The sequence below is a fragment of the Schistocerca serialis genome, chromosome 4 (assembly GCF_023864345.2).
Source record: "Schistocerca serialis cubense isolate TAMUIC-IGC-003099 chromosome 4, iqSchSeri2.2, whole genome shotgun sequence".
Classification (NCBI taxonomy): Eukaryota; Metazoa; Arthropoda; class Insecta; order Orthoptera; family Acrididae; genus Schistocerca; species Schistocerca serialis.
This window is the reverse complement of record NC_064641.1, coordinates 662,945,535-662,973,375: the sequence shown is the minus strand read 5'-3', so window position 1 is coordinate 662,973,375 and position 27,841 is coordinate 662,945,535. Positions and strand designations below refer to the sequence as shown.

The 27,841-nt window shown below is 40.5% G+C and overlaps 1 protein-coding gene across 3 annotated transcripts in view; it reads left to right on the top strand.

Annotated features, from left to right (window-relative positions):
* The window catches only part of LOC126473134 (tyrosine-protein phosphatase non-receptor type 4), a 183,108-nt gene that overhangs the window by 145,748 nt on the left and 9,519 nt on the right, over positions 1-27,841 (top strand). For all 3 annotated transcript variants that reach the window (XM_050099990.1, XM_050099991.1, XM_050099989.1), the window contains 2 exons: positions 5,270-5,502; positions 9,948-10,232. In XM_050099990.1, coding sequence (XP_049955947.1) covers positions 5,270-5,502; positions 9,948-10,232 — 518 coding nt within the window. The remainder of the gene's footprint in view (positions 1-5,269; positions 5,503-9,947; positions 10,233-27,841) is intronic.

Below are 27,841 nucleotides of genomic sequence, written 5' to 3'. Positions count from 1 at the left end.
AATTATTTGTGTAGATAGTTGATATATAGGTTTTGATGAGTGAATTTGCGAATATCAAAATATCTACATCTACATCCATATCTTGAAAGTCACTATTCCCTACATGGCGAAGGGTACCACATACTACAAGTAATGTCCTTTCTTGTTCCAGTTGCAAATAGAGAGAGGGAAAAACGACTGTCTAAAACACTTTGTATGTGCCCTAAATTCTCGCATCTTATCTTTTGTGGGCCTTACGCAAAGTGTACATTATCAGCAGTAGAATCGCTCTGCAGTTCGCCTCTAATGCTGGTTTATCTAAATTTCCTCAATAGTGTGTCATATTGTGAAAAGTGTGTCGTCTTCCCGCCAGGCATTCATAATTGAGTTCATGAAGAAACTCCATAATATCTGCATTCTGATCAAACCTGCCAGTACAAACCAATCAGCAAAGTGTTGAACTGTGTCCATGTCTTCCTTTAATCTAACATGGTGGGGATCCCAAACACTCGAGCAATACTCAAGAATGGGTCACACTAGCATTATACATGCTGTCACCTTTACAAATGAGCCACATTTTTCCAGAATTCTTCCAAGAAAACCAAGTCAAGCATTTGTCCAATGTACTACCAATCTGACATGTTCATTCCATTTCATATTGCTTTGCAGAGTTACACCAAGATATTGAATTGATGGGGCTCTGTCAAGCAGCAACTTACTAGTGCTGTATTCGAACACTACAGGATTGTTTCTCCTACTCATCTGCATTAACTTACATCTTTCTACATTTAGGACAAGCTGGAATTATATCACACCAACTAGAAATTGTGGCTATGTAATCTTGTTTACTCCTACAACCACTGAACGACACCTTCCCATACACCATAGCATCACCAGCAAACAGCTGTTAAGTGCTGCTCAACCCATCTGTCAATAATTTATGTGTACAGAGAATAAGAATGTTCCTATCACACTTCCCTTGGCACTCTTGATGGTACCCTTGTCTTTGAACACTTGCCATCGAGGACAACATACATGGCTCAATCTTTACATCGCCAAAGGACCACAGGCCTTAGTATTTGACATCAGTTTCATCTTCATACTTCTACTTGTTCCTGAAAAGGTTCCGTTTTTATTCATTGAGGTGTGTGAAAGTAGTACACTTTAGGATAGTACATGGTCCATATTATATGCGGAATTGTTTCAGAGATGTGAAAATTTTTGTTCCTTAAAATAACTCTTTTTATAGTTTAAGAGTAATTTTTAATCAATTGAACAAAGCAGTAGAATTTGTGTTCAGGCCTTTAATCATCATGAGCAGTTCTACATGCTTTGGCATGTTTTGTATAAGTCATGAGCATGAAGTTATGATACCGTCACCATGATGCCTGAATTTGGATAAATTGCATGATGAGTTGCTACTTTGTTGAAATGTTACTGTTCCTCAACTTTTGTTTGGCAATTGCCTATAGATTCTGCATAAGTTTCATGTGTGAGCTTTTTCCAATCCATGGAAAAGTTTTCTCATTGCTTACCTAAGTACTGAGTAACTAACTAATTCTATGCTAATAAGCCTGAAAACCATGGAGGCACAACCACTCCATACTTCTCTGGGGACTTCTTCAAGTCTTGACTGGTAGCTCTTCTGTTGTCTTTGGTCATCTGAATAAGTTTGCATTGATTTCATTTGCTCTTGCATCCACATTTCCCTTGTTGTACATCACTGAAGTTAAGACCTTGCTTTGCTGCCTGAAAAATGCTGTGTACAGTTTTTGAATACAGTAACAACTTTATTGTCACAACTTTTCTTCGCAAAGGGTCTCTTCTCTGATTCATTAAAAAACTGGCTAACAAGATAATGAAATAATGAAGAAATATAGATATGGTGATGCTGGTAGTGATTAGACAAAAGACACCAGTCAATCTGGAAGGAGAGCCTCAAGTGGGGGACACTAGAGTGCCAGTCCTGTAGCCCTGATCTCTAGCCATCTGAATATCACACATTTGGTCCCTTAAAAAAATGTGTTGAAGTGTCAACAGTTCCTCTCACATGAGGATACGCGGCAAGCGGTAACGAACTTCTTCATGCTTCAGGACATTGTGTTGGCAGTTTTGTGTGGTACAGCTAAAATACGAATATACACACATTTTATTATGAATTTAAGATAAAACACACACAGAGCATCTTCCAAACGAATTAAACTCTCCCTAAAATAGCAACAACCATGAAATCAGCACCACTAAAAAAACAATTATCTGCTTAAGCAGGGCTGCCAAGTGTTTACCCCCCTAGTGCTACCAATAATGAAGTTAAAGGTTACCACATACATTAAATTGAGTGAAGTTCCCAGTATCATGTGGGTCAATAATTCTAGAGTATGGAGAGCTAGAAAATATAAAATTTTTTGTTCTGAGTCTTGTAATTTTCACACTTCTATACAATACATTTTCTAAAGTCAAGCCATTAAATTATTCACTGTTGACCCACTTCGGAATTTCATTCTTCATGTTCAAAGAAGTGAACCTGGATATTGTAACTATAATGTAATTGGACAGATAAAAAATACTCACCAAGCAATGGGAGGAGCACACACATATAAAAGTTATTAAAGTTTGCAAGTTTTTGGAGTCAGTGGTTCCTTCTTCTGGTAGAAGGGTTGAAGGGGAATGAAGAGGGGTGACGGAAAAGGGACTGGTGAGGTTTAGGAAAAGGGGTAGAGTCCAGAAGAATTTGCCCAGAACCTTGAGTCGGGGGAAAATTACTGGACGGGATGAGAAGGGAGGTCTGTCCTCCTCGTACCGTCTGGTAAGCCTCCTGTGGCCAAGGGTTCGGGGTGACTTTTCCAAACTCCACCTCTTTTCTTAAAACTGACCAGTTCTTTTCTGCTACCCACTCCCTTCCTCTTAAACCCTTCTGCTGGAAGGAGGAGTCACTGGTTCCATAAGCTTCCAAACTTTAATACTTTTTCCTGTCACCACATGGTGAGCAGATTTCTTTTTACCTATCCATTTACATTGTGTTTTCAGATATTGTAACTGATATACATCATAATAGCCTAGAAGATAATGAATTTTTGTTATATCTGTGTGTTTATTTGGCTGTACCATGTTATGCTTCCTTTAGCAAAGAATAACAGAGCAAAATTGATAATTTTGAACAGTGAATGTCATGAATAATGAAGCTTTGAACATTGTTTAGAGTAACTGACTTCTGTAGCAGATACCCCAGTTTGCATCAGTGACTTGTATTTCTTCTTATTTGGCTTTGTTAGTGTTTTTCTCCACTGCTGAACAGTGCCTCCATCCCCTCTTTGTCTTGTTATTCTTGTAAAATTACTGGTTCATTTACTGATAGTCTATTTACTTTTATCTATTTTTCTTCCATCAGTACATCTTAATTATTATTTTTACTCATTTACTTATCTATTTTCCTTATACACTATTTACATTTTCAAAGGGGGATGTACTGTTCCCGGGTAAGGCTAGCAGTACCATTTCTCTTTTAAGGCGCTAGATGCCTCTCTCTGGCTGTCTCCATTCCCTGCTACCCTCTCTCGACATTATTTTATATTAATACTACCGCTTAGCGTCACCTTTTTGTCGCTAGATGGCTCGCGCTGGCTGCCTCCAGCTGTCGCATTGTTGTGTCACATACTGTCAACCAGATTTCATTCAGTTTTGCACCACAACATTTCATAAGGATTGGCAGTGAGAAATGTGTGTGCTTTCTCTTAGTGCCTGAGTATTAGTAGACCTGTTTTCCTTCATGCTGCCTTATAATAACATGGCATGGTCATGTGTTTTGATAAACCAAATTCTCTCTGTGATGATGTATTTTTAAATTAGAAACCTGTAATGGCGCTTTTTAAGTAAATTGAATCTAAACAAAATTGTAGTTAGTTGGTGGCGTATGAGGGTAACATTCTGTATCACATAACATTTATTTTTGTTATCGTAAGTGATTAGCGTGAACAACAGATGTGAAGAGAACATGAAAGAAACACCCCCCCCCCCCCCCAATGTGTGGTGGTGTTTTCTTCCAACAGGAAACATTTTGAGCAATGATGACAAAATATGAGAAATTTTGATAAGAGGTATACTTCATTTTGATATCTTTCTTCAGTTGAATACAGTTTTTGTCTACAAAAGCCCACTTAGTCATTTTGACTGGGTCATATGCTACCTAGGACAGACAAAATAAGATTAGAAAAGTAAAATTATGTGAGTCATATCGATGCTCATTTTTGAAAGAAAAAAAAAAGAGCTTTGGGACCCCTTTAATTCTGACAGGAAATACTACGGAATACAATAACATAAAAATTGTGATCCAGCCTGAGAGTTTCGTAGAGTCCATTCAAAAATTGTCTCTGAAATTGTTTTACATAGTCATTAATTCTGGAATGCTAGTTTCCTTGTCGATAGGGTCTAAGAATCTGTAGCTATGAAAATGTGTTTGAAGTTCCCCCAACATTGCTAAGCATGTAATTTTGAATCTCACCTGTTGCCAAACATTGTTGTCTTGTATTTCTTCATGGATGGTATTCCAAACCATTTTCAAACACACCACTTTTATTTAAATATGTTGGCCTGTCGACCAGTGTGTAAATTACAAATGATTTTTTACCTCACTTTCATTTACAGAAGATAGGGACATTTAGTTCGCTGTAGAAGTTTGCTAGTGGACCCAACTTCAAATTATATGCCTGTAACTGAAAAATTCCATTACTGGAACTCCTGTATTCGAGTGTCAGGCTAACTGTTTTACGCAAAGTGTTCTTTTTGAATAGACAGCTGTCACTGAAAATGAAAAAATAAATAAATAAAAGTTCCCTTTGTTCATAAAATATATTGACCCTCGCTAACTACTGTACCACTGTGTGGATCTTGGGAGCACAAAACTGTTGCCTGAGCTTGTACCCTTGCAGTCTTTGATGTGGTGTTTGGATTACCTTTGTGGACAGACTTGGATCATTTTATCTTGCATGTATCGTGACAAAATTTATATTCTATGGTGTCAACCAAAAGAATGTTTATTGCAGTAAATGTAAAATATGATGAGCAAAATTGCACATTTGAATCAGTAGAAGCATCTGTTTATATAAGTAAGTAGGTGCTCAGTGAAAAATTGATTCTTATTCAGTTGTGTTTCTGAATTTTTGTTTCACTGTTGTTTGTTTGTTTCAGAGTATAGAATAAATGTATTGGCTCCAGTTCACACACTTTAGGAAAGTTGAGAATTACAATGAGCATGTCTCATTAAATACCAACTAAATATAGCGATTTCTTTCAGGTCCTTTGCCAGGAACAGTTGCTGATTTTTGGCAGATGGTTGTGGAAGCTCAGAGCACTCTAATTGTGATGGTAACTCCAGTTGTGGAACGGGGTCGCATAAAGTGTCACAAATACTGGCCTGCCCTAACACAAACTTTGGAATTATCTCATCTACACATCACATGTACACGAGAGGAGACTGAACCTACAGGCAGCTTCATATTCAGAGAATTTCGACTCACCAATCTAGAGGTAAAGTAAATTTGTCCATTCACTTGTTAGCCAGTTGCTTCAGTGGCAGCACAATAGTAGGGTATCTTAATGTGAAAGTGAGTGCATGTCAGATGCATTGAATGTGTTACCCTATAATCTGTACTTAAATTTGGTAGAAAAATTTTTCAGTCTGTGTTCATGAACAGAATTAAATGAGTTACCATGTTTGAGGAAGGCCAGAATAAAAATACTGTGGGATCATAAAGATCAATAGAAGGAATCTGTAAGGCAGAATCCTGCTTGATTTGTATGAATATTAAATAAAAGATGCAAAAGAATGGATAAGGAAAGGTGCTGTTGGCATAATTACTTCTGATTGTTGGTAGGGACAGTGTTTTGGGTGAAAGAGAATATTTCTTGCCAAGTGGAGAAATGCAAGCAAGCCAAGCACAGAAATTGCTTTTCAGACATTGCAGATGGACCTGTGCCAACAGACACCATAGTTTACTATGCTTGAAAAATAAATGAAAAAAAAATTATATAAAGCAGGGATATGGCTTCAGCATACGAAAAGTACCAAACATGACCTATGCCTGAGATGACACACATCACCCACGTGAGCTTTTGATGAGGCAGGAACCACAAGACCTGCAGTAGAATGCCATTCTATTTAATTTCCTGTACTATCTTTGCCATAGTGATGAGAAAACTTACTTGGTGTTGAAATAGGAACAAACTTTTGTCAAGCTGCTTGAATGCAGAGAACGGAGCAACAAAGAGATGTGACATCGTGTCAACATTTGTGGGTTCACTGGTTGGTGAAAAGTGAATCTCATAATTGTAGATGCTGTGACATGATCTCGTTTTATTTACTATGTTGCAATAGACCCAAAATAGTTAAAGTGTGACTAGCGATCCATTTGAAGGTGTGGCTGGAATTTTGCACAATAATGTATTTTCTTCGAGGAGGACAGAAGTTCTGTGGTATAGGCTAGTTGTCAGTGGGGGCTAAAAATATATACTTGATACATGAAGGAATAGGCCGAGTTGCTTAAGATATATTGCAACAATCCATGGGTGCTAATAATATTGAATACTAATTGTTAGAAATGGCAAGGCTGAAGGGTGTGTTGATCATTTCCAACACTGTGAGCCTTTATCAAGAGGTATTTGTAAGTATGCATTGGTTAGATCGGTCTTGAAGAGCTTTCACCTACAGGCTCGTGTTGATAGTTGCTTCGAAGTCACCAGGGGGAGAGGGGTAGTTTGTTTGGGTTTCTTGATGATAACCAACAGTGTGCCGCCTTTCTTGGCGTGCTTGGTTTGATAACATATTCTTGTCAGGCTGGTCTAGCTCAGATTTCATACTTCCAAAAAGTTGGAGCAGACTATACAAGGAAAAGTTGTCAGGGTCTTAGATATTAAAGGAATCATTTAGAATTTTTCTCAACCCTGACCCAGTGGAAAAGAGGCCTTAAAATTGTGTGCAGAGGGTACTTGTAGGCTGAAAAGGGATTATTTGCAAAAAAAAAAAAAAAAAAAAAAACAAGAAGTCATCTAAGCCAAAAACTCAGTTGTTGGCTATCGAGTAATGCTGCTGCTGTCTGTTCTGTCACGATGTGTAAAACAGTTCTGTTATGAAGGTAATACCTGAGCTAGCAGTGTGTAGATGCTACTGTGCTAAATTAGAGGAGGAATCTGTGAATAGAACTGAACTCAGACGTTGCGAAACCTGTACTGTTGCTACATTTTTAGGGAGCTGTAAATGCTAACTTCTGGTCGTAATTAATTCAAATGCCTGTGCTATTGACATCTCTTACTCGAAAGTAGATTTGGCAGAAAAGAATGCTTTGTGGCAGGTTTCCTTGTCAGAGCAAATCAGGTAATCATTCCATGAATAAGGCACTCTGCATAGGATTGTTTACAGTGAAAACTACCCTCCTGGCTGAGGCTGCAAATGTCAGTTGCCCACATTAACCCTTTAACCTCTGGTGACTTTCCGTAGTTCTGGAGCAACAGAAAAAGATTTGACAGGAAAATTGTTGTCTAGGATGATCCAAAGCAAAAGAAAAGTATTCAACAGGAATACTTTGACTTCAGACATGAAAACAGGAGAAATTACATCCAATGCAAAAGTCATTGGGCTTGTGAACTTGTCCGAAAATAATAGTGCTGAATGCACACATCCACATTGCCTGCAGCTGGAGGGTTAAATAAGATTTCTTGGCTATTTTTTTTTATGCTGGTGGTGTAACATGACATGGCACTTTCACTAAAAGTGTTCCTGGCTGGCTATGGATTCCATATATTGGAGTCTATCAATAAGGAAGTTTGTTCCTAAAGCAAACTGCAGTCTAAGCATGGTTAAAACACTATCTGAGGATTTGGGTTGTTAACCTTGAGTGCAGCAAAATGCTGGTGCTGCCAGTGAATCTTCTAGTTTAAAACATCCCATGTCTTGGGGAAGAGTGGGAATGCAGGCTGGGACATGCTGCTCCATGGCACCAGTTCCTGAGGAAGCTGTTGATGTAGTAATTCCATATAATGTCTAGGCAACTGCTCCTGTTGTGCCTAGATTTGATAAAGTTGTTCAGCCTGCTGTTCCAAGTACTTCAGCAAAGCAGAGTCCATATCAACTAATGTTGCAAATGCACAGAATTCCATAACCTGTGGTTGCAACTTTACTGGCTCAGTTGCCAGTTATTGCAGAAATATGTTATACAAGAAGTGACAGTGCAACCAGTAACAAGCAGGTCATTACGAACAGCACAATTGTCACTCTCAAAAATTTAACGAGGGAAGTCATGGGGAATTACAATGTCATTATCAGGTTTAAGTGCTGATCCAAATAGCTGCCATTGGAGAATCCAAGTCAGCAGTACACTTGCAACAATAGTGTCAGGTTGAGATGTCAATGAGGAAGTGGCAGAGTTGGCTCTATTTTGCCTTGTGTACCGATCAGGTGAGAGGGCTTGTCTACTGGAGATAATGGTGGTGTTGCTGGTGTTAAGGAATTCCCCATTAACAGGGAGAGGTCCCTAGTGGCGTGATAGACTTTTTGAAATCGTCTTTACAGTTGCAAAGGTTAAGGACGCAAGGACTGCTCCCTGCAGCCATTCAACCTGGTGAGCCCTTGTTTATTAGTAATTAAAGGAGGAAAAAAAAATTGCAATTATGCTTGATGTTCTATAGCTGTGAAAAAGTAAATTTCAGCAGATCGGTTGCATAGCATAATGATTAAGGTGTCAGCCTCCCATGCGAAAGGTTGTCAGTTTGAAACCCGTTGGGTGCTGTCTAAATTTTGTATTTTTAAATCTTTAGATTTCATTTCTACCATTTTATTACCCTATATTTTTGACCATGTAATTGCACTCATTCTCTGCGTACATCACTCATTCTTTGTGTCACTAATTTTGTTTTATTTAAAATCATTTATTTTGTCTGAATCTTCATATGTATTTCTTTGTCCATAGTGCAATTCAAAAAATGTATATACTGTAAGGAAACATACATTTTCGACACCATTGCACAGTCAGTATGAATAATTATTTTTCATCTTTTGTTTTTTAATCGATACATCAGCAGTTTCAAACATTTAAATAAATATTATGATAGGTAAATAAGAATGAATTAAATTAACATGGGCAAAGATTCCAAGTAGAAAAAATTAAAAGAAGAAAAAAATGAGAGCAAATGAACAAGTTAATACCATGATGTGATAAAGGAATAGAAATCAAAAAATTACATCTAACCCAGTTAATTGAATAAAAATAATGAACTAAGTCATTTTGATAAGGATTTAAAAATAAAAACTGATAGCAGCCAATGCATTTTGTGCCGACCACCTTTTGCATAGGCGGCCAAACCTTAAACATTATGCTGTGAAACTGATGTAGTGCATACTTCATAATCACAGCCATAGAATATCGTGCAAAATTTCGAAATTTATGTCGTTGATTACTTGCAAACAAGGGCTCACCAGGGTGAATGGCTGCAGGGTGTGATAACCGAGACCTAAACCTACACCACCGCATAGAAGTAAAACACATTTGCACACACATGCACAATGTTTACTCAGTTGGAATTACTAGTTGTAATTTAAGAGTGCATAATTTATGTAATATTAATTTTTGCAATTAAGGGAGGTATGTATCCTTAGAAGGTTCTTTCCTGAAAACGTATTTAGATTACTTAAGAAACAAATTTAGAATGCTTATAAGTGTTTGATAAGGAACTGAACTAGACAAATATGAATTCCGTAATCTTTTTCATGGAATAAAGATGCTGATAATAATGATAGAGGAAAGATTTGGCAGTCATTTGGTGATGAGACAGGCACCCAGACATTGTATTTTTATATTTCGCATACAGTTTTCCATTACTGAATTCATTATGTTGAGTAATATAAAATGTCGTTCCTCACTAGCTTAGAATATAAATGATTTTGAAATAGATCATTGTGTACTGATACTACTTGGCAACAGACTGAAGAGGAGCGGCACATCAGCCACATGCAGTACTTGGCATGGCCAGACCATGGTGTTCCTGAGGATCCCACTCAGTTCCTGGAGTTCACAATGCGTGTGCGCAAAGCTCGGACTGGAATGGTTGAGCCCACCATTGTCCATTGTTCTGCTGGGATAGGTCGTACTGGAGTTCTTATTCTCATGGAAACTGCAATGTGCCTCATTGAAGCTAATGAACCAGTTTACCCTCTTGATATTGTACGAGCTATGAGAGATCAACGTGGGATGATGATACAAACAGCGGTAAGAAACTAAAAATATCAGTTTCTGTTAAGTTAATAGATTGTGTAACTGTGTAGAACTTCTGTTGCTGAGATTAACAATTTTTTGTTTGCATTATAGCTTTTCTTTAGAAAGTAATAATTTGCTTCACATTCAGATATCTCCTATTGTATTTGGTACTGTGGTATGCAAGACACTTATTAACACCAGAGAATTAAGAGTTACTTGATCTTGCCAATTTAGTACTTTCCTGCACCTCTAAAGTGTTTACGATGAAAATAAAAGTAATACCACAGTTTAAGATATATTGTCTCATGCTCATTTTAGTTCTTCACTGAGGTGGCAGTGCACCAAGCAGCCAGAAATCCAGATTGTTGTCTAGGGCATGGTGTTTTACAAATTGTAGTGTCGAAATTTTTTTCTCCACCTCCTAATGGAATGGATGTGCCGCTGTTAGGTATCAACACCTATTTCTCGAGAAGCCTCATGTGAAGAGTCCTGGATTTATTCAGGGTATTTTCGTCTTTAGTGTAGTGACCTGCGGTCAGCAGGAAAAAACTAACAATCTAGTTTGAACACACTTTATTATAATAAAAAAAAGCCTTCATGGCATGCTCTAAATCCCAAATTCAATAACAATAAGAAACTCCTCAATTCTTGTGGTTACAAAACAAGATAAGAGTACAAAACAATGAAAAGAAAATAATGACCAAAATACTACTCTAGCAATTACAAAGGTATAACATTCTACTGAATGCTACAGCGAATGTATACCATGCTAGAGCTGGTGTAAGTATTGGCTGGAGCTGTCCTAGCTGTAGGTACACACTGCCGGTCTGAATCTCCTGGCATGCTTATAATGCTGATTCGGCGGAGTCCCACATGCAGTCACTTGAGTTCCAATTGGTGGATCACTGCCACATGGCTTTTCGCGAAGCAGTTCCATGTTTATGCGGAAAGCCTGTTATTGTTTACATCCACTGGTGATGTTTCAATCTGAGCTCTTGAAAGGAGGTCAGCAGCCCACCTTGCTTTTCTGTTGTGCAGGCCCTCTAACTGATAAAGGGCCAGCAACTTGCTTGTCTGTTGTGTGGGCCCACTAACTGATAAGGGGTCACTACGACATTCAGTAACAGAATGCGTGCTGCAGATCAGAATGTATTTTTAATAGTTAAACAAAGGGATGGAAGCTTTGAGAAAGTTCCCCCCTTTTTTTTTTACATTCCAGATAGCGTAGAGGACGTAGAAGATATATTGAAGTCTGTCAGCTGGTTGCACAATGAGACATTATTGGTCAAAAACTGCACGCAGTGACAAAACTGGAGAAAACGAAAAGTCTTGGGAATATGCCATTGAAAGTGAGCTCCGCACCACCTTGAACTAAACCAAAGGTGTTGTCATGCAGGGATCTGGTGGACATTACCAAAGAAGAACTGAACATTGAATGGGCTTTGTTGATGTATGGAATATCATGAAAAGGGTGGTATGGTTGTCTGATCAAATTACTCATTCATTCTCACTTCCATTAGCACGAAGATACCAGAGTATGTGAGGGCAGGGTTTTCTTTAAATGTGTGCCCCTATAGCCCCAATCCAATAAGCTGTTTTAAATGTGAGTGCATGCAAGAGCTTTGGGCACACTTCTTGCAGATGTAAGGGAGAAGCCACTTGTGACAAATGTGGTAAGGCCATTCACCAAGGAGTCGTTTGTTCACCTCCTTTGAAGAGTGTGAATTGCTCTGGGGTCACCTTGTCTGGAGTAGGAACTGCAGCGTATATCTTAAAGAACGGAAGACACAAAGAACTCAAAACTATGTAGCACAGTCCATTTTCTGTACGAAAAAAAAAGAAAAAAGAAAAAAAATCTCCCGAACAGGCCATGGAGGTCCAATGGTACCGACTGGCTGCCGTGTCATCCTCAGCCCAGAGGCGTCAACTGGATGTGGATGTGGAGGGGTATGTGGTCAGCACACCACTCTCCCCGCCATATGTCAGTTTCTGAGACTGGAGCCGCTACTTCTCAATGAACTAGCTCCTCAGTTTGCCTCACAAGGGCTGAGTGCACCATACTTGCCAACAGCGCTCGGCAGACCGGATCGTCACCCATCCAAGTGGTAGCCCAGTGTGACAGCTTAACTTCAGTGATCTGGCGGGAACCAGTGTTACTACTGTGGCAAGGCCGTTGGCAGCACAGTCCATTTTGTGAGGACAAAAAGGTGTGGAGGTGTAAGACCGTGTTGTCTTCCACATTCACTACCTCTTTCGCTTCAGCACTTACAGAGCCTGTTCAGAAAACTAATGCTGCTACACAAACAGAGGTTGCTGGTGTCAGCACTAGTGTTTGTGTTTGTCAATGCACTTGTGCTGCTGTAGTTATTTCAAAGCCCATAACTTCCCCCAGCACATAAGGAAAGGCCTTGATTGCCATCAAAAGGTTCGTTCTGGTCCACTGCCCATTGCTACCGCTACCACGGCCGTAGTTATGGCTCTGAGGCCTCCCAGGCCAAAAAATCAAAGGTAAAGTGTCAACTGCTGACGGAGAGAGAAGTAAAGAGTGTGATGATGTTGATGTCCTATCTGATGTCTCTCACAATTAGTCTGTTGAACCAGTGGACCTTTATGTTGGCCTGGGGCACTCATCTCGCACCAAGACTGTGCCTTGTGGGCACCCCCATCTGTCAGAAAGACTGGATGAAAGTGCAACCTCCATGATACATGGCTCCCACAGTATTGAAACATTAACCCCTTTTCTTCTGTGGATTATGTGCACTGCTTGGGTTTTCCTGCAGTGCTACAGATGTCTTTATATGTCCTGAGCTGGTGACCTCTCTCTGCTGTGGATGAGTTACTTCTTGCAAGGCTCCTGTCTTCTTGATGCACACATTTACCTTCAGCTGGCAAAATTCCCCACTCCTTCCAGAGGTTCTTTCTGAAAATTGCTTTTTACAAGGAACAACTATTCAACTGCTCTGGATGATTATCTGGCTTTATTTGCCAGATTATAGACAGAGTTGGATACACAACTCAAGTTCGAAATCTTTAGTAATACAGGTATGACTGAACTGTTCCATTGCTATTGACAGAACCCTCCTTTACATCATTAAACACTGTTAGGTCAGCATTGACCATTGTCATGGAACTTACTCATGAAGGGACTCCATGGTGCAACGCATGGCACTGTAGACTCTGTGACTATCTTTGATGATTTGGTTTCGTGATGAGATGGTCTTTCTCCATCGCACAATATCCTTGGAACACCTCTGACAAAAAGTCCAAACACAATGAACCCAGACTTGGTTTAATACTCTAACCAACCGTAATAACAACCTAAACTTAATTGCCTACCAAATACCGTGATTTTATCATCTATTGCTGGGACAGATGTTTTATGAATTATTAATTCTATTATTATTATTATTCTTTCTCTTCTCAGACGTTATGTCTGGTCAAAAATGGAAAGTGACGCGGACCTTGATCAAGCGTGACTTCCTTTTAACTGTACGGTATATGTTACATTGCATTTAGGAACTTTCGGGTAATTGAACATGTATCAATAATTACAGATTTCTGTAGTTGTATATATAAGTTTGGATGTAGCTGTATTGCGTTGATGTACTGGTGGATATTGTGTGGTATGACTCCTGTAGTTGATAGTATAATTGGTATAATGTCTACTTTATCCTGATGCCACATGTCCTTGACTTCCTCAGCCAGTTGGATGTATTTTTCATTTTTTTCTCCTGTTTTCTTTTGTATATTTTTTGTATTGGGTATGGATATTTCGATTAGTTGTGTTAATTTCTTCTTTTTATTGGTGAGTATGATGTCAGGTTTGTTATGTGGTGTTGTTTTATCTGTTATAATGGTTCTGTTCCAGTATAATTTGTATTCATCATTCTCCAATACATTTTGTGGTGCATACTTGTATGTGGGGAACGTGTTGTTTTATTAGTGTATGTTGTATGGCAAGTTGTTGATGTATTATTTTTGCTACATTGTCATGTCTTTTGGGGTATTCTGTATTTGCTAGTATTGTACATCCGCTTGTGATGTGATCTACTGTTTCTATTTGTTGTTTGCAAAGTCTGCAAGGCCAGTGGCTCCTCCTTCAGGCAGAAGGGTTGAAGGGGAAAGAAGAGGGGTGAATGAAGGAAAAGGACTGAGGAGGTCTAGGAAAAGGGGTAGATGTCAGGAAAATCACCCAGAAATGTGGGTCAGAGGTGACTTATGCACAGGAATACAGGGAAAGACTAATTGTTGGGGACTGTATTGGAAGAGATTTGAAAACCTGAGAGCCTAAAGGTGGAAGACAGGGCAAGTTACAGGACAGAGATTACTATTTAAATATCATGTGTGAGTTAATAAGAGTGAAAAGCTAAATGCATTGAAAGTAACAATGTATTCAGAGATACCAGGAATTTTAACAGGTCAGCCTCACCATGAGTCAATATGGTAAAAACTTTATACTTACTTATTTATACGACTTTATACTTACCAACTACCACTTCACCTTTTAGCGGCAGACACACAAACAGATCAGGATACAGCCATGGGAACCAGGATGGCTCCTTCCTATGTCAACCTTTTCATGGATCACTTTGAGGGGCCTTTCCTGGGATCCATAAATCATCAGCCCCTGCTTTGATTTAGATACATTGATGACATTTTTACCATATTTACTCATGCTGAGACTGACCTGTTAAAATTCCTGGACCTCTGAATACCTTCTCCCAGTTAAATTTCACATGGTCCTATTCTGAATCCCATGCCACTTTCCTTGATGTTGATCTCGTCCTCTCCGAAGGCCCGTTACACACTTCTGTTCCCATTAAACCTATCAACAAACAACAGTACTTACATTTTGACAGTTGCCATCCTTTCCATGTCAAATGTCCCCTCTCATACAGCCTTGGCATCTGAGGCAAACGTATTTGTTCGGATGCAGATTCCTTACAGCAATACAATACATTCTCACTCCAGCCTTCACTGCACGTAGTAACCCGGCCAGCGTAGTTAAAAAGCAAATTTCCTGGGCCATCACATCCAATCCTGATACTGCTAATCCCTCCAAAAAACAGCTTCGGAGCACACAATCGGTGACCCAGTATTTTCCTTGTCCGGAATGTGTTAATCGGCTGCTTTCGACAGGGCCATGACTTCCTAAGATCATGCCTTGAAATGAAATACATCCTGTCTGAAATTTTGCCCACCACACCTAGAATAGCTTTTCATCACCCTCCCAATCTCCACAATATTCTTGTCCAACCCTATGCTCATTCTGCACTCATCTCCCCACTCTATGGCTCCTAATCCTGTGACTGTCCCTGCTGCAAGACTTGCCCTATGCACCCTCCTACCACCACCTATAACAGCCCTGTAACTGGCAAAACAAATTCTATCAAAAGGAGAGCCACCTGTGAAACGACACATCATGTACCAGCTGTTGTTATGTAAACACTATTTGGCCTTTTACACCCGCATGACTACCAGTAAATCATCAATTAGGATGAATGGGCATAGAGAAGGTGTGTACTGGCAACATGCAATATCCTGTTGCAAAGCATGCTCGACAACATGACAGTCATGACCTCGGCGCATATTCACCACACGCGCCATCTGGATTCTTCCCACAGACATCAGTTTCTCAGAACTCAGGAGGTGGGAACTAGCACTACAACATGTCCTTGGTTCTGGCCTTAATTTACGTTAGTTTCTTCGTCTCAATATTTCTTCACAGTAACTATTTTCTTCGCTCCGTTTTAGTTTTCTGCATCCTTCATTGTCTTATCGGCTATTTTTCACTGCTCCGCCCACCTCTGTTACATTCAATGCACTTAGCTTTTTACTCTTATTGTGTGGGTTTGAGGTTTTCGGGCGCTAAACAGCATGGTCATCAGCGCCTTTTTACTCTTATTAACTCATACATGATGTTTAAACAGTAATCTATATCCTGCATAGTACCCTGTCTTCCACCTATAAGCTCTCAGGTTTTCAAATCTCTTCCAAGGCAGTCCCCAACAATCAGTCTTTCCTTGTAATTGCGCATGGTAAGTCTCCTCTGACTCCGGTTCTGGGCGACTTTCCTGAAATCTATCCCTTTTCCTAGACCTCTCCAGTTCATTTCTTTCATCCCTCTTCCTTCCCCTTCAACCCTTCTCCCTGAAGGAGGAGCAACTGGCTTTGAAAGCATGCTCAATGACAACCTTCTTTTATGTTTGTGTGTTCTGCCGCCAGTTGGAAAGTAAATTTTTTTATCTAACCAATTCAATTATTCTGTCAAAAATTGTTTTTGTTGTTGAATTATCAGTTTGTAACATCACATCTGCACCCCCTCCCCATAATTGAATAATTGTGGTAATTGGGACTAAGTGTAGTTACTATAGCATAATTACATGTCGTCCATACAATCTCAATAAATGTATTCCTCTTGGAATGAAATCTTACAAGCTTCTGATATAATAAAGAAGTAACATTTTAAAATGGTAACTTATGACAAGTGTTTGTGTCCATATTCCCTAGGCTAAGAACTCCCAAAACCGATAGACCCTAAACTGTATGCTGTTATCTGAAATATACATTCTTAAAGTAACGGTCCCTTATTATTATGACATGGGCTGCATGTTGTCATTATTTTGCTTATAATAGTAAACATAATCTTAAAATAATGTTCCTTTATCTGCATCATAAACTTCCTTGTGCCAAAATATTAAATCCTCTAATGGTTTGCTTATCTCATGTCTGATATATTCAAAGTGTAAGTAAATATTGCTGTGTGAGTAGTGCATAAAAGAACTCTCATGTTCCTCATTATGCAGTGAGGTTTATACCTCAACTTGTGCAACAGTTATGTATGATGGTAACTTACATTAGTAACAGCAGATAGTACCTTATTAGTAGTAACAGATGTTAGTAATGTATCGGTAGTTACAGATGATGGTAGGTTTTCAGTAGCAATACAAAGAGGTAAATTTATAGCAGTAACAGAAGATATTAACATATTAACTAACAAATCTCTATAATGATCAGTTCCTCCACTATCACTACTTATCTTACCATTTAGTGAGGAGGTGAAACTATTTATCAGTGTCCGCTTGATCTAGTCTGGTTTCTTTATTTATCATGTGGTTCGTAGTTTTATGCTATACTGTAGCTTCAACTATCAATCTTATTTTTAGTAAGTGTGATGTAATAGTTTGTTTGTGAAGTAACTTCTCCTGCTAACACATTAGTATGTTGAAGGTGTTTGTTTTCTGTCAACTGAATGGCATGTATATGTTCTAGCTTGATTTCTGGTTTATACTATACTATTTCTAGTTTGGTGTCAATTTCTGCAATATGCTTGAATACAATGTCCAACCGATGATCTAACCTATGTTTATTGTCACTGTAGTTGTGTATTATAGTGCCAATTTGGCAAATTCGAAATCACCAATTTGGTTTGACAGCAGTCACACTGAATAATGCAATTATAATATTTATTGTTGTGAAAATAATCTTCTGGAAGATTTCTCAGTCGTGTCCAGTGAATTAATCTTGCATAAACCCTTCTCAGTATGTTGTATCAATGGTTTGCCTTTTTGTTTATTTGCCGGGGAATTCTATTGCTGTTGCCATGTGAAACTTTGTGTATTTATTGCCAATTTTTTCTTCTTCTGATCAACCCCTACTCAGTGTTCAGGCAAATAATTCACTGTATAATATGCAGTTGTTGTAACCTTAACTAATAATGTTGCACAGTTACTAACACTGCAACACTGTTACTGGTATCAATGCACGCGCATCATGCTTGTTTGAGAGTTGTATCACTTTTTTCTACTTTTTAACACTTGTTCTGTTTTTACTAAATTTCCACTGCCATTATCAATTCTATCAGTTCAGTTACTAATGCAGTCACCTCTTGAAAGGCTGCCACACACATGTTCCTGTGTAATATTGTTGTCTTACAGTGTCAGGTTCAAGACATCATTTCCATATTGCCGTTCTCTTTTTATCAAAGACCCATGTTCACCACATGGGAGGATTTAGCAATCTTGAAAGCTGAAGGTAAAACTTCAGCTAGCAGAACTTCCAACTTCTTCCAGAAGTTCCTTCTGAAAATTGCTTTTTACAAAGAACAAAAATTCAACTGTTCTGGAAGATTATCTGGTTTTATTTGCAACATTTAAAAAATGCTTGAATTCGCAACTTAAGTTACAACTCATTAGTAATATTAGTTGATAGAATCCTTCTTCATTTCATTCAACACTCTTAGGTCAGCGTTGACCATCTTGTGGAACTTCATCATGGAGGGGTTCCATGGTGCAACGCATTGTGCTGGTGACCCTGTGGTTACTTGCGATCATACAGGCTCATTGTAAGACGGTATTTCTCCACCGCTCAACACCCCAGGAGGACCTCTAACAAAAAATCCAGACTCAACAAACCTAGAATTGTATACTTGAACTAACCCTAATGTCCTAACTTAAACATAATTGCCTACCAATTAACCATGATTTCTCAATAATATCACCTGTTATTGACACAGGTGTTTTACGAACTCCTGAATTATATTCATGTTTTTGTACCTTCAAATTCCATACCTTGAAGAATGAAACAGTTTCGATTATTTATCATGCAACATATGTGCCTCATTTGCAATGATTTGCGATTGACAAGAATGTGAATGGGTGTGCTGCGTGCGGCTGCCTGTCAGATAAAAAATACGATAACTCGAGAATGAAATGAGATTTTTCTGCTCTCAGTTATAAATAAAATTTTGATAGCTTATCCACACGTCGTGCACTGCACTGTATGAGCTAAAATCCATACACAAAGTTTACATAGTGCATTTTCACCTCTACAAACTCTTTTGCTGTGCTATACTTAATTTGATGCAGTGCAGTATGTATGATGGATAACAAAGAGAAATTCACATTTTTACTGAGTGAAGATATGGGACTGTAAGATGTACAGACATCTAATTTCTTCACCTAATATTTTTTTCAAAGTCAGATAGCTATTGCATTTCAGTCAGAACACCGTCTCTAAGCCCTGGCGACCAGCATTTGGTGAGAAGTACAGCTGTAACAAAAGTAACCTCCAGCATGGAATTCAGAGAGCACTTCTACAGCAGCAAAACATTGATGGGTTCAGGACACATGTGGCGGAATTGGAACTCTTACAACAGGACTGTCCCCTGTGCTTGTGTTTGCAGGAAAGTCGTTGTAAAGCATCTGATGCTCCTTTACTATGGGGCTGTACCCTCCATCACAAACATGACCTGACTGGGGAAAGAGTCAAGGGAGGGGTCACCATATTTATCAGTAATGCATACTACTCCCTTGCTCACTTTTCCTAGCTACTGACCTGCAAAAAGTTGCTGTTGAAATTCATATGTGTTAGAGGATCACTGTTTTGCTCAATATATGAGGGTGGTTTGAAAAGTTCTCGGAATCGCCACGAGAGGTCAGCACTAGTGCAACGAGTTGTTCAAGTGATATTCAGTGGGCTGTTGCCTGTAAACTTGTGCCACGTCAGTGTTCTTGGAAGAGAGCTGTGGCGGTGACGTGCTCTGTTGTTCCTGCGTAGTGATTTGCGAAAATGGAAAAAATCGAGATTGGAGCAATGATTAAGTATTTTGTAAAGAAAGATATGAAAGCAAAGGACAGCATTCATCCCGATTTCCTGAATACACTGGGGGGACTCTGCTCCTTCATATTCATCCGTTGCCAAGTAGACTGTCTGATGCTCATGGTCATGACCATATCTGGTGCAGCATGCTGTAGCACTTGCAAACTGTGTCAAATAAACTCCTCTTACAATGTTTTAATTCAATATGGCTGACAGGCCAATTTCCCAACTTGTGGTGAGAGGCAGTTTTTTGATACCTCTCCTCAAACTGGGAAGGACCAGACAAGTCCGAGTGGTTAGCATCGCCTTAATGAGCTATGTGGGAAAGACCCTAGAGTGCATTTTCAACTGTTGTCTAGTTTGGCTATTAGAGACCAGCAAGCTTCTTACCCACTGTCAGTGTGAATTCAGGAGATGTCAAGTACCTGACCCTGCTAGAGGCAGCAGAAATCAAGCAGGCTTTCCTCCGTAATCAGCATTGTGTAGATGTCCTTTTTGACATAAGGCGTATGACACTACTTGGAGGCCCAGTATTCTGTCAGCTACATCAATGGGGCATTCATGGACATTACCCCGTCTATATTCAGTCCTTCCTGTCAATATGCCTTTTTAGGTACAGAGTTGGTGATATGTTGTGATATAGTTTTATGTGGGAGAGTGGTGTTCCACAGAGCTGTGTTTAAAGTGTCACACTCTTTGCCATAGCTGTTAACGGCATAACATCCACAGTAAGGAGTCGTGTCCGGTGCTCATTATTTGTGGATGATTTTGTGGTCTTCTGCTCTTCCTCAAGTACTGCAGCATTTAGCAGTGAGTTATCAGAAGCAACTTGCAGTGAAGAGGGTTGCAGAAATGGGCTTCAAAGACTACCGTATTTACTCGAATCTAAGCCGCACTCGAATCTAAGCCACACCTGAAAAATGAGACACGAAATCAAGGAAAAAAAATTTTTCCCGAATCTAAGCCGCACCTGAAATTTGAGACTCGAAATTCAAGGGGAGAGAAAAGTTTTAGGCCGCGCTTCCAAATCGAAACAATGTTGGTCCATTGTAATATGAGACACAATTTAGGTCGAATGAATGACGATACAGCTACAGTTGTTTGGTTCGAGTCGTAAGCTTAGCAGTTTAGCTATACCAGGTAGCCGTTGCTAAGCATCAGGCACTCCGTCTGTATTTATACGGGTACCCTTCCTTTTTCACGTGCTTCGTCTGGTTTGAATTGATTGCTTATTTTTCTGTGATATGATAAGTGCCGTTCTCTTTGTTACAGGTGTTTACGTCACTCTAAGCTAAAAATGTATTACTATACTGTGTCATGCATTGTTGGTTGCATTCTGTGTTTATGGCCTGTCGCCGCTCGTGGCATGGCTTGCTTTTGTGCACGCTACTGCCGCTTACAATTTAAAAAAAAGAGAGAGAGGAATCGTCTCACTAGCGAAACAATGGCAAGAGACTGCTATTTGTAGTTACTTACACTGCTGCTTTCTTTGATAATGATCAACAAGAACCAAATAATAGAATGCGTATGATAGAAGATGTTTTGAACGAGAGTTTAGCGAAAATTTTTCTCCATTTGAAAATCTTTACAGACGCCTCTTTAGTACATTACATTCTGCACAGAAACTAGAGTCATCTTAGATTTAAAAATCTAGTCAATTGCTGTGCTTCATTTCTGACTGTATCACTATTAGGCACAAGAATAATACGAATATAAACATGACATGATATCTACAGGGTGTTTCAAAAATGACCGGTATATTTGAAACGGCAATAAAAACTAAAGGAGCAGCGATAGAAATACACCGTTTGTTGCAATATGCTTGGGACAACAGTACATTTTCAGGCCGATAAACTTTCGAAATTACAGTAGTTACAATTTTCAACAACAGATGGCGCTGCAAGTGATGTGAAAGATATAGAAGACAACGCAGTCTGTGGGTGCGCCATTCTGTACGTCGTCTTTCTGCTGTAAGCGTGTGCTGTTCACAATGTGCAAGTGTGCTGTAGACAACATGGTTTATTCCTTAGAACAGAGGATTTTTCTGGTGTTGGAATTCCACCGCCTAGAACACAGTGTTGTTGCAACAAGACGAAGTTTTCAACGGAGGTTTAATGTAACCGAAGGACCGAAAAGCGATACAATAAAGGATCTGTTTGAAAAATTTCAACTGACTGGGAACGTGACGGATGAACGTGCTGGAAAGGTAGGGCGACCGCGTACGGCAACCACAGAGGGCAACGCGCAGTTAGTGCAGCAGGTTATCCAACAGCGGCCTCGGGTTTCCGTTCGCCGTGTTGCAGCTGCGGTCCAAATGACGCCAACGTCCACGTATCGTCTCATGCGCCAGAGTTTACACCTCTAGCCATACAAAATTCAAATGCGGCAACCCCTCAGCGCCGCTACCATTGCTGCACGAGAGACATTCGCTAACGATATAGTGCACAGGATTGATGACGGCGATATGCATGTGGGCAGCATTTGGTTTACTGACGAAGCTTATTTTTACCTGGACGGCTTCGTCAATAAACAGAACTGGCGCATATGGGGAACCGAAAAGCCCCATGTTGCAGTCCCATCGTCCCTGCATCCTCAAAAAGTACTGGTCTGGGCCGCCATTTCTTCCAAAGGAATCATTGGCCCATTTTTCAGATCCGAAACGATTACTGCATCACGCTATCTGGACATTCTTCGTGAATTTGTGGCGGTACAAACTGCCTTAGACGACACTGCGAACACCTCGTGGTTTATGCAAGATGGTGCCCGGCCACATCGCATGGCCGACGTCTTTAATTTCCTGAATGAATATTTCGATGATCGTGTGATTGCTTTGGGCTATCCGAAACATACAGGACGCGGCGTGGATTGGCCTCCCTAATCGCCAGACATGAACCCCTGTGACTTCTTTCTGTGGGGACACTTGAAAGACCAGGTCTACCGCCAGAATCCAGAAACAATTGAACAGCTGAAGCAGTACATCTCATCTGCATGTGAAGCCATTCCGCCAGACACGTTGTCAAAGGTTTCGGGTAATTTCATTCAGAGACTACGCCATATTATTGCTACGCATGGTGGATATGTGGAAAATATCGTACTATAGAGTTTCCCAGACCGCAGCACCATCTGTTGTTGAAAATTGTAACTACTGTAATTTCGAAAGTTTGTCTGCCTGAAAATGTACTGTTGTCCCAAGCATATTGCAACAAACGGTGTATTTCTATCGCTGCTCGTTTAGTTTTTATTGCCGTTTCAAATATACCGGTCATTTTTGAAACACCCTGTATATTCTTCCGCATTTGCTGTTGTCTCACTCTAGTTTCGTAGTTTATTAGGCAGACAGGTTTTAAATGAGATAGCAGCAAACACGAAAGAATACACAATTCTTAATTTGTATTTACCCAAATGCAGTGGTCGAAACTCGTGGCGGAGAAAAAAAACTCGTCTTCCACCTCCCTTTTTTTTTTTATCGCAGAGGTTTTGGAGCCAGTATTTATCTTTGTGCCTGCAAAGCACCCCTGTGTAGCACTATATATATATTCGAGGGCAGAAGTTAGTTGTGGCGGCACCTACAAACATTTTTTAGAACTTCCGCTTACTTTGCACTCGATTCTAAGCCGCAGGTGGTTTTTTGGATTACAAAAACCAGAAAAAAAGTGCGGCTTAGATTCAAGTAAATACGGTAGTTCTACATTTTCTACAGATAAGTGTGTGTGTGTGTGTGTGTGTGTGTGTGTGTGTGTGTGTTTGTGTTTTCATTGTTCTCATCATCTTTTTGATATACCTGGGACACTGCTGCTTTCTTTGATAATGATCAACAAAAACTGTCTGAGGTTTTTGGGCCTCATTTTTGACCCCCAAACTGTTGTGGTTACCACGCCTCAAGGGCATAAAGACCAGGGCCCAGAAGGTGCTGAATATTTTGAAGTGCCTTAGCCACAGGTCTTGGGCAGTTGACATGGCATGTCTGCCCCTGATTTATAGTGGCTTCATGGGATCGTGACTGGATTATGGGTGCAGTGTACAGGTTAGCGAGACCATCTTACCTGAAGATCATTGGCCCTATACACCATTGGGGGATTACACTGGTCATGGGCGATTACAGGACCAGCCTTAAACCCAGTTTGTGCTGAGGCTGATGAATCACCACTTGCCGTTGGGTGGCAGCTCCTAATGGTGCGTCAGACCTGGAAGTTTCTCACTACTCCCAATTCACCATCATGCCATACCATTGCTTGTCCAGCTGTGTAATGCCCTTTACCATACATTGATAGGCAACGAGGCCATTTGGGATGTGTGCAAATTGTGTGCTGAAGTCCCTTGGTGTGAATCAAGTGGCACACCAAATTTGGGGTTTCAGCCACCTGCCATACTGGTGGCTGCTGAAACCCAGAGTAATTTTTGATTTAATGCAATACAGGAGAGGTTGAACTCATGCATGTGTTTTTAGTGCATTTATTTATGACATCTGAAGTGAACACCCCAACTTTTGGCTGTGTTTACATATAGGTCTAAACAGGGGACACTGTTGATTGCTCTGTTTTATCTGATTGTGTCCTCAGGATTTGAAGACTTGACTGTCTTCAACACAGAATTATACATGACCTTGCAGGCACTGAAGCAGATGAGACATGTTTAGAGTGCTAAATTCCTGGTCTGTTCAGATTCCCTGAGTTCCCTTCATTCTTTACAACACTTGTCCCCGCCAGATAAAGTAGTCCAGAATTTCCAGGACGGCCTACTCCAGCTACAAAGGCTGGGTAAGAAGGTCTCTTTCTGCTGGATGAAATTGTACATGGGTATTGCAGGAAATTAAATGGCAGATGTAGCTGCCAAGAAGGCATGTTGTGGCCCTCAATTAGTTCAGTGTGCCCCAGCTGTACTTGCTAACACTTAACTGTTGAGATACAGAGTCACACATAGGTGGGAAGAAGAATGACTGGAGTGACAGACGTTAAGCTGCATCTGGTAAAGCTCACAACGTGCTCACGGTGTACTTCCTTTTCACCGCACAGAGAGGATGAGGTTCTTCATATAGGGCATAGCCCTTTGACGCATGGCATCTTGCTCCAGCGAGAGGACCATTCGATATGTGGGTGCTCTTTGCGTACAGATCACTGTGCACCACATTTAACTAGACTATCCAGACCAGAGGTCAATAGCAGAATTTTTTGTCACTTTTGACTGAAAAGAAATGTGTTCCACAAATGCAATAAAATGTTAGCATTTATTGCTTGGTAGAATTTTTCAGTTAAACACATCCTGTTACAATTGCGTTTGCTAAGTCTTGGTCATTTCACAAGCCGGTACTCTTGTGTACAAAGTGTGGACTGGCTACATGTGAGCAGTTTCCTCATACTTGTCTATCTCTTCCTGCTGTTGCTCGGCTGCCCCCAAGTGAGCTCTTGAGCTGGAACTGCCTACCTCGTGCAGCACTCTTCGACAGCACTTGTTTCTTTTTTCTGTTTTTATGATCATAATTTGCAGAACCAGAAAGTTGATTCTGAAGACCAATCACTAATTTAAGTCAATATAAGTTGAAAAAATAATAGTTATCACGGCAGTGTGAAATAAGATATCAAAATAGCAGTAACTGTCTGCAGCTATGTGAACTGCCTGAAGTTAAGACATTAATTAAGAGTAATGTTAATTTTTTCCCTTCTTCTTATCAGTCACAATAATATGTAAGTCCTAAACCAAACGGCCCAGTTGAAAACTGAGAACACAACATAAAACTCGGTGAATTTCTCAGGTTCTAATATAATACATATGGTAGTAATAAGTCTGGGTGTAGTTCTTATTTATTAAAAAGTCATCAGGCAGTGTGTGAAAGTTCATAAAGAATAATTCACTGATAATGTTAATGAAAACAGTATATTTACTGATTACACAGTAATCAACAACTAAACGTGATTTGTCTGATATAATCAGATAATATATTGCGAGTAGCAAAACGACAATGAATACTACTTTAATGTACAGGGCTATTACAAATGATTGAAGCGATTTCATAAATTCACTGTAGCTCCATTCATTGACATATGGTCACGACACATTACAGATACGTAGAAAAACTCATAAAGTTTTGTTCGGCTGAAGCCGCACTTCAGGTTTCTGCCGCCAGAGCGCTCGACAGCGCAGTGAGACAAAATGGCGACAGGAGCCGAGAAAGCGTATGTTGTGCTTGAAATGCACTCACATCAGTCAGTCATAACAGTGCAACGACACTTCAGGACGAAGTTCCACAAAGATCCACCAACAGCTAACTCCATTCGGCGATGGGATGCGCAGTTTAAAGCTTCTGGATGCCTCTGTAAGGGGAAATCAATGGGTCAGCCTGCAGTGAGCGAAGAAACAGTTGAACCCGTGCGGGCAAGTTTCACGTGTAGCCTGCGGAAGTCGACGAATAAAGCAAGCAGGGAGCTAAACGTACCACAGCCGATGGTTTGGAAAATCTTACGGAAAAGGCTAAAGCAGAAGCCTTACGAAAATAAAACTTAAGTCACAAAGGAAATGTGCCATATACAACAACAAAACACAGTACTCTTACAAGCGTCTGCCAACAGGAAAGGGTCTCAAAGGCTTTAAGAAGACTATGCAACGCTTCCTAACAACAAATTTCCTCCGATGAGTGTGATGTGGGTGGCAGCTGTTTACATTAGATTCGTTTGAGCAGCTGCGGGTGGGCCATAGCAGAACACAGCATCAATTAACAACACACCTTCAACTTCGAAAACACGAAGGTACTGTACCGAGCATCTGGCTTTTGGGAAAGCGTTATCAAAGAATCCATAGAAATAAGGATTCACGACAATCTGGTCAATAGAGATGAGGGATACCAACTCAGCGCAGCATGGAACCCTGCGATAGCGGCAATCCGTTGGGAGTGCGCCCGTCAACGTCCTCCGCCGCGGACGCAGACAGAATGCTTACACTGAGAACCGAATGCTGCCGCCGGGGGCGCTCGCCATCCCCAACACCGCGCGCACGCCGCTGGTCAACCACAGCCACCCGAGGCCCAGTGGAGGGGGGTTGACCGCGCATATAAATAGCCCGCTATCCGCGAATCTTGACACTTCGCCAGAAGATGGGTAGTATGACACTTCCCGAAATGTCGCAAGATATCAACACTACTATCCGGCTGGAGACCCGAGAAACCTTCATCAATAGTTTACGCCGGGAAAGCCTACAGTCACATATACGTCCTGCTTGTAGTTCATGTCTGACCTACTAAGGAGAAGACGACAGTTCTCCACCTGGCAGCAGAGGGCAGAATCGTTTTGAGCCTCTGGTTTATATCTTCCGCTCTGCTCCAAACCAGAGGATCGTGATTGGTTTTGGTAATGCTACTGCAGAATGATAGCTCTGCTTCCACCCCACGGGTGAGGCAAACTATCTTCACCAAGTCGGCCAGCTGCCTGCAGGAACCAAGGATGACTTCTGAACCCAGGCAGCAGCCATCATTTGCAACCAGGTGTACCATACACCCTCAGTCACTGCCGACAGAGCCTCCTGGACCATACAGTGACAAGCATTCCTATCCTTTGCACTAGTCCAGACCTTTTAGGAAGATTGGCCACAGTCCCAACAGGCAAGGTGTCCTGTGCTGGGTCAGATGTATGTTCAGCAGTAGAATTTTTAAGATGTAAGTGACAGTAGTGTGCCCGATACCCACTTTCACGTTCCGCCCAGAGATTTGCAACCTCTCAATGTTTGGCAGTCAGTAAGTGTCGACCGGCCGGGATATGGGAGTCGGAAGACGACGCAGCAGCAGCAGCGATACCAAATGACACTACAGGCTCCAAAGGTGGCAAACCATTCATCTTGGATGTCTCAGTGCAGCCTTTGCAGCAACCTGAATCCTGTTGACCATGGCCACACAGTGTTTAGCTGTTTATGAACAGTGGTCAATTACCCCAGCATCCTTGCACATCAGGCACAGTCCCTATCCATCTTTGATCAGTTATTGTCTGAACTGCAAGTGATGCAACAGTAAAGCAAAAAATTAAACTCACTGAACACAA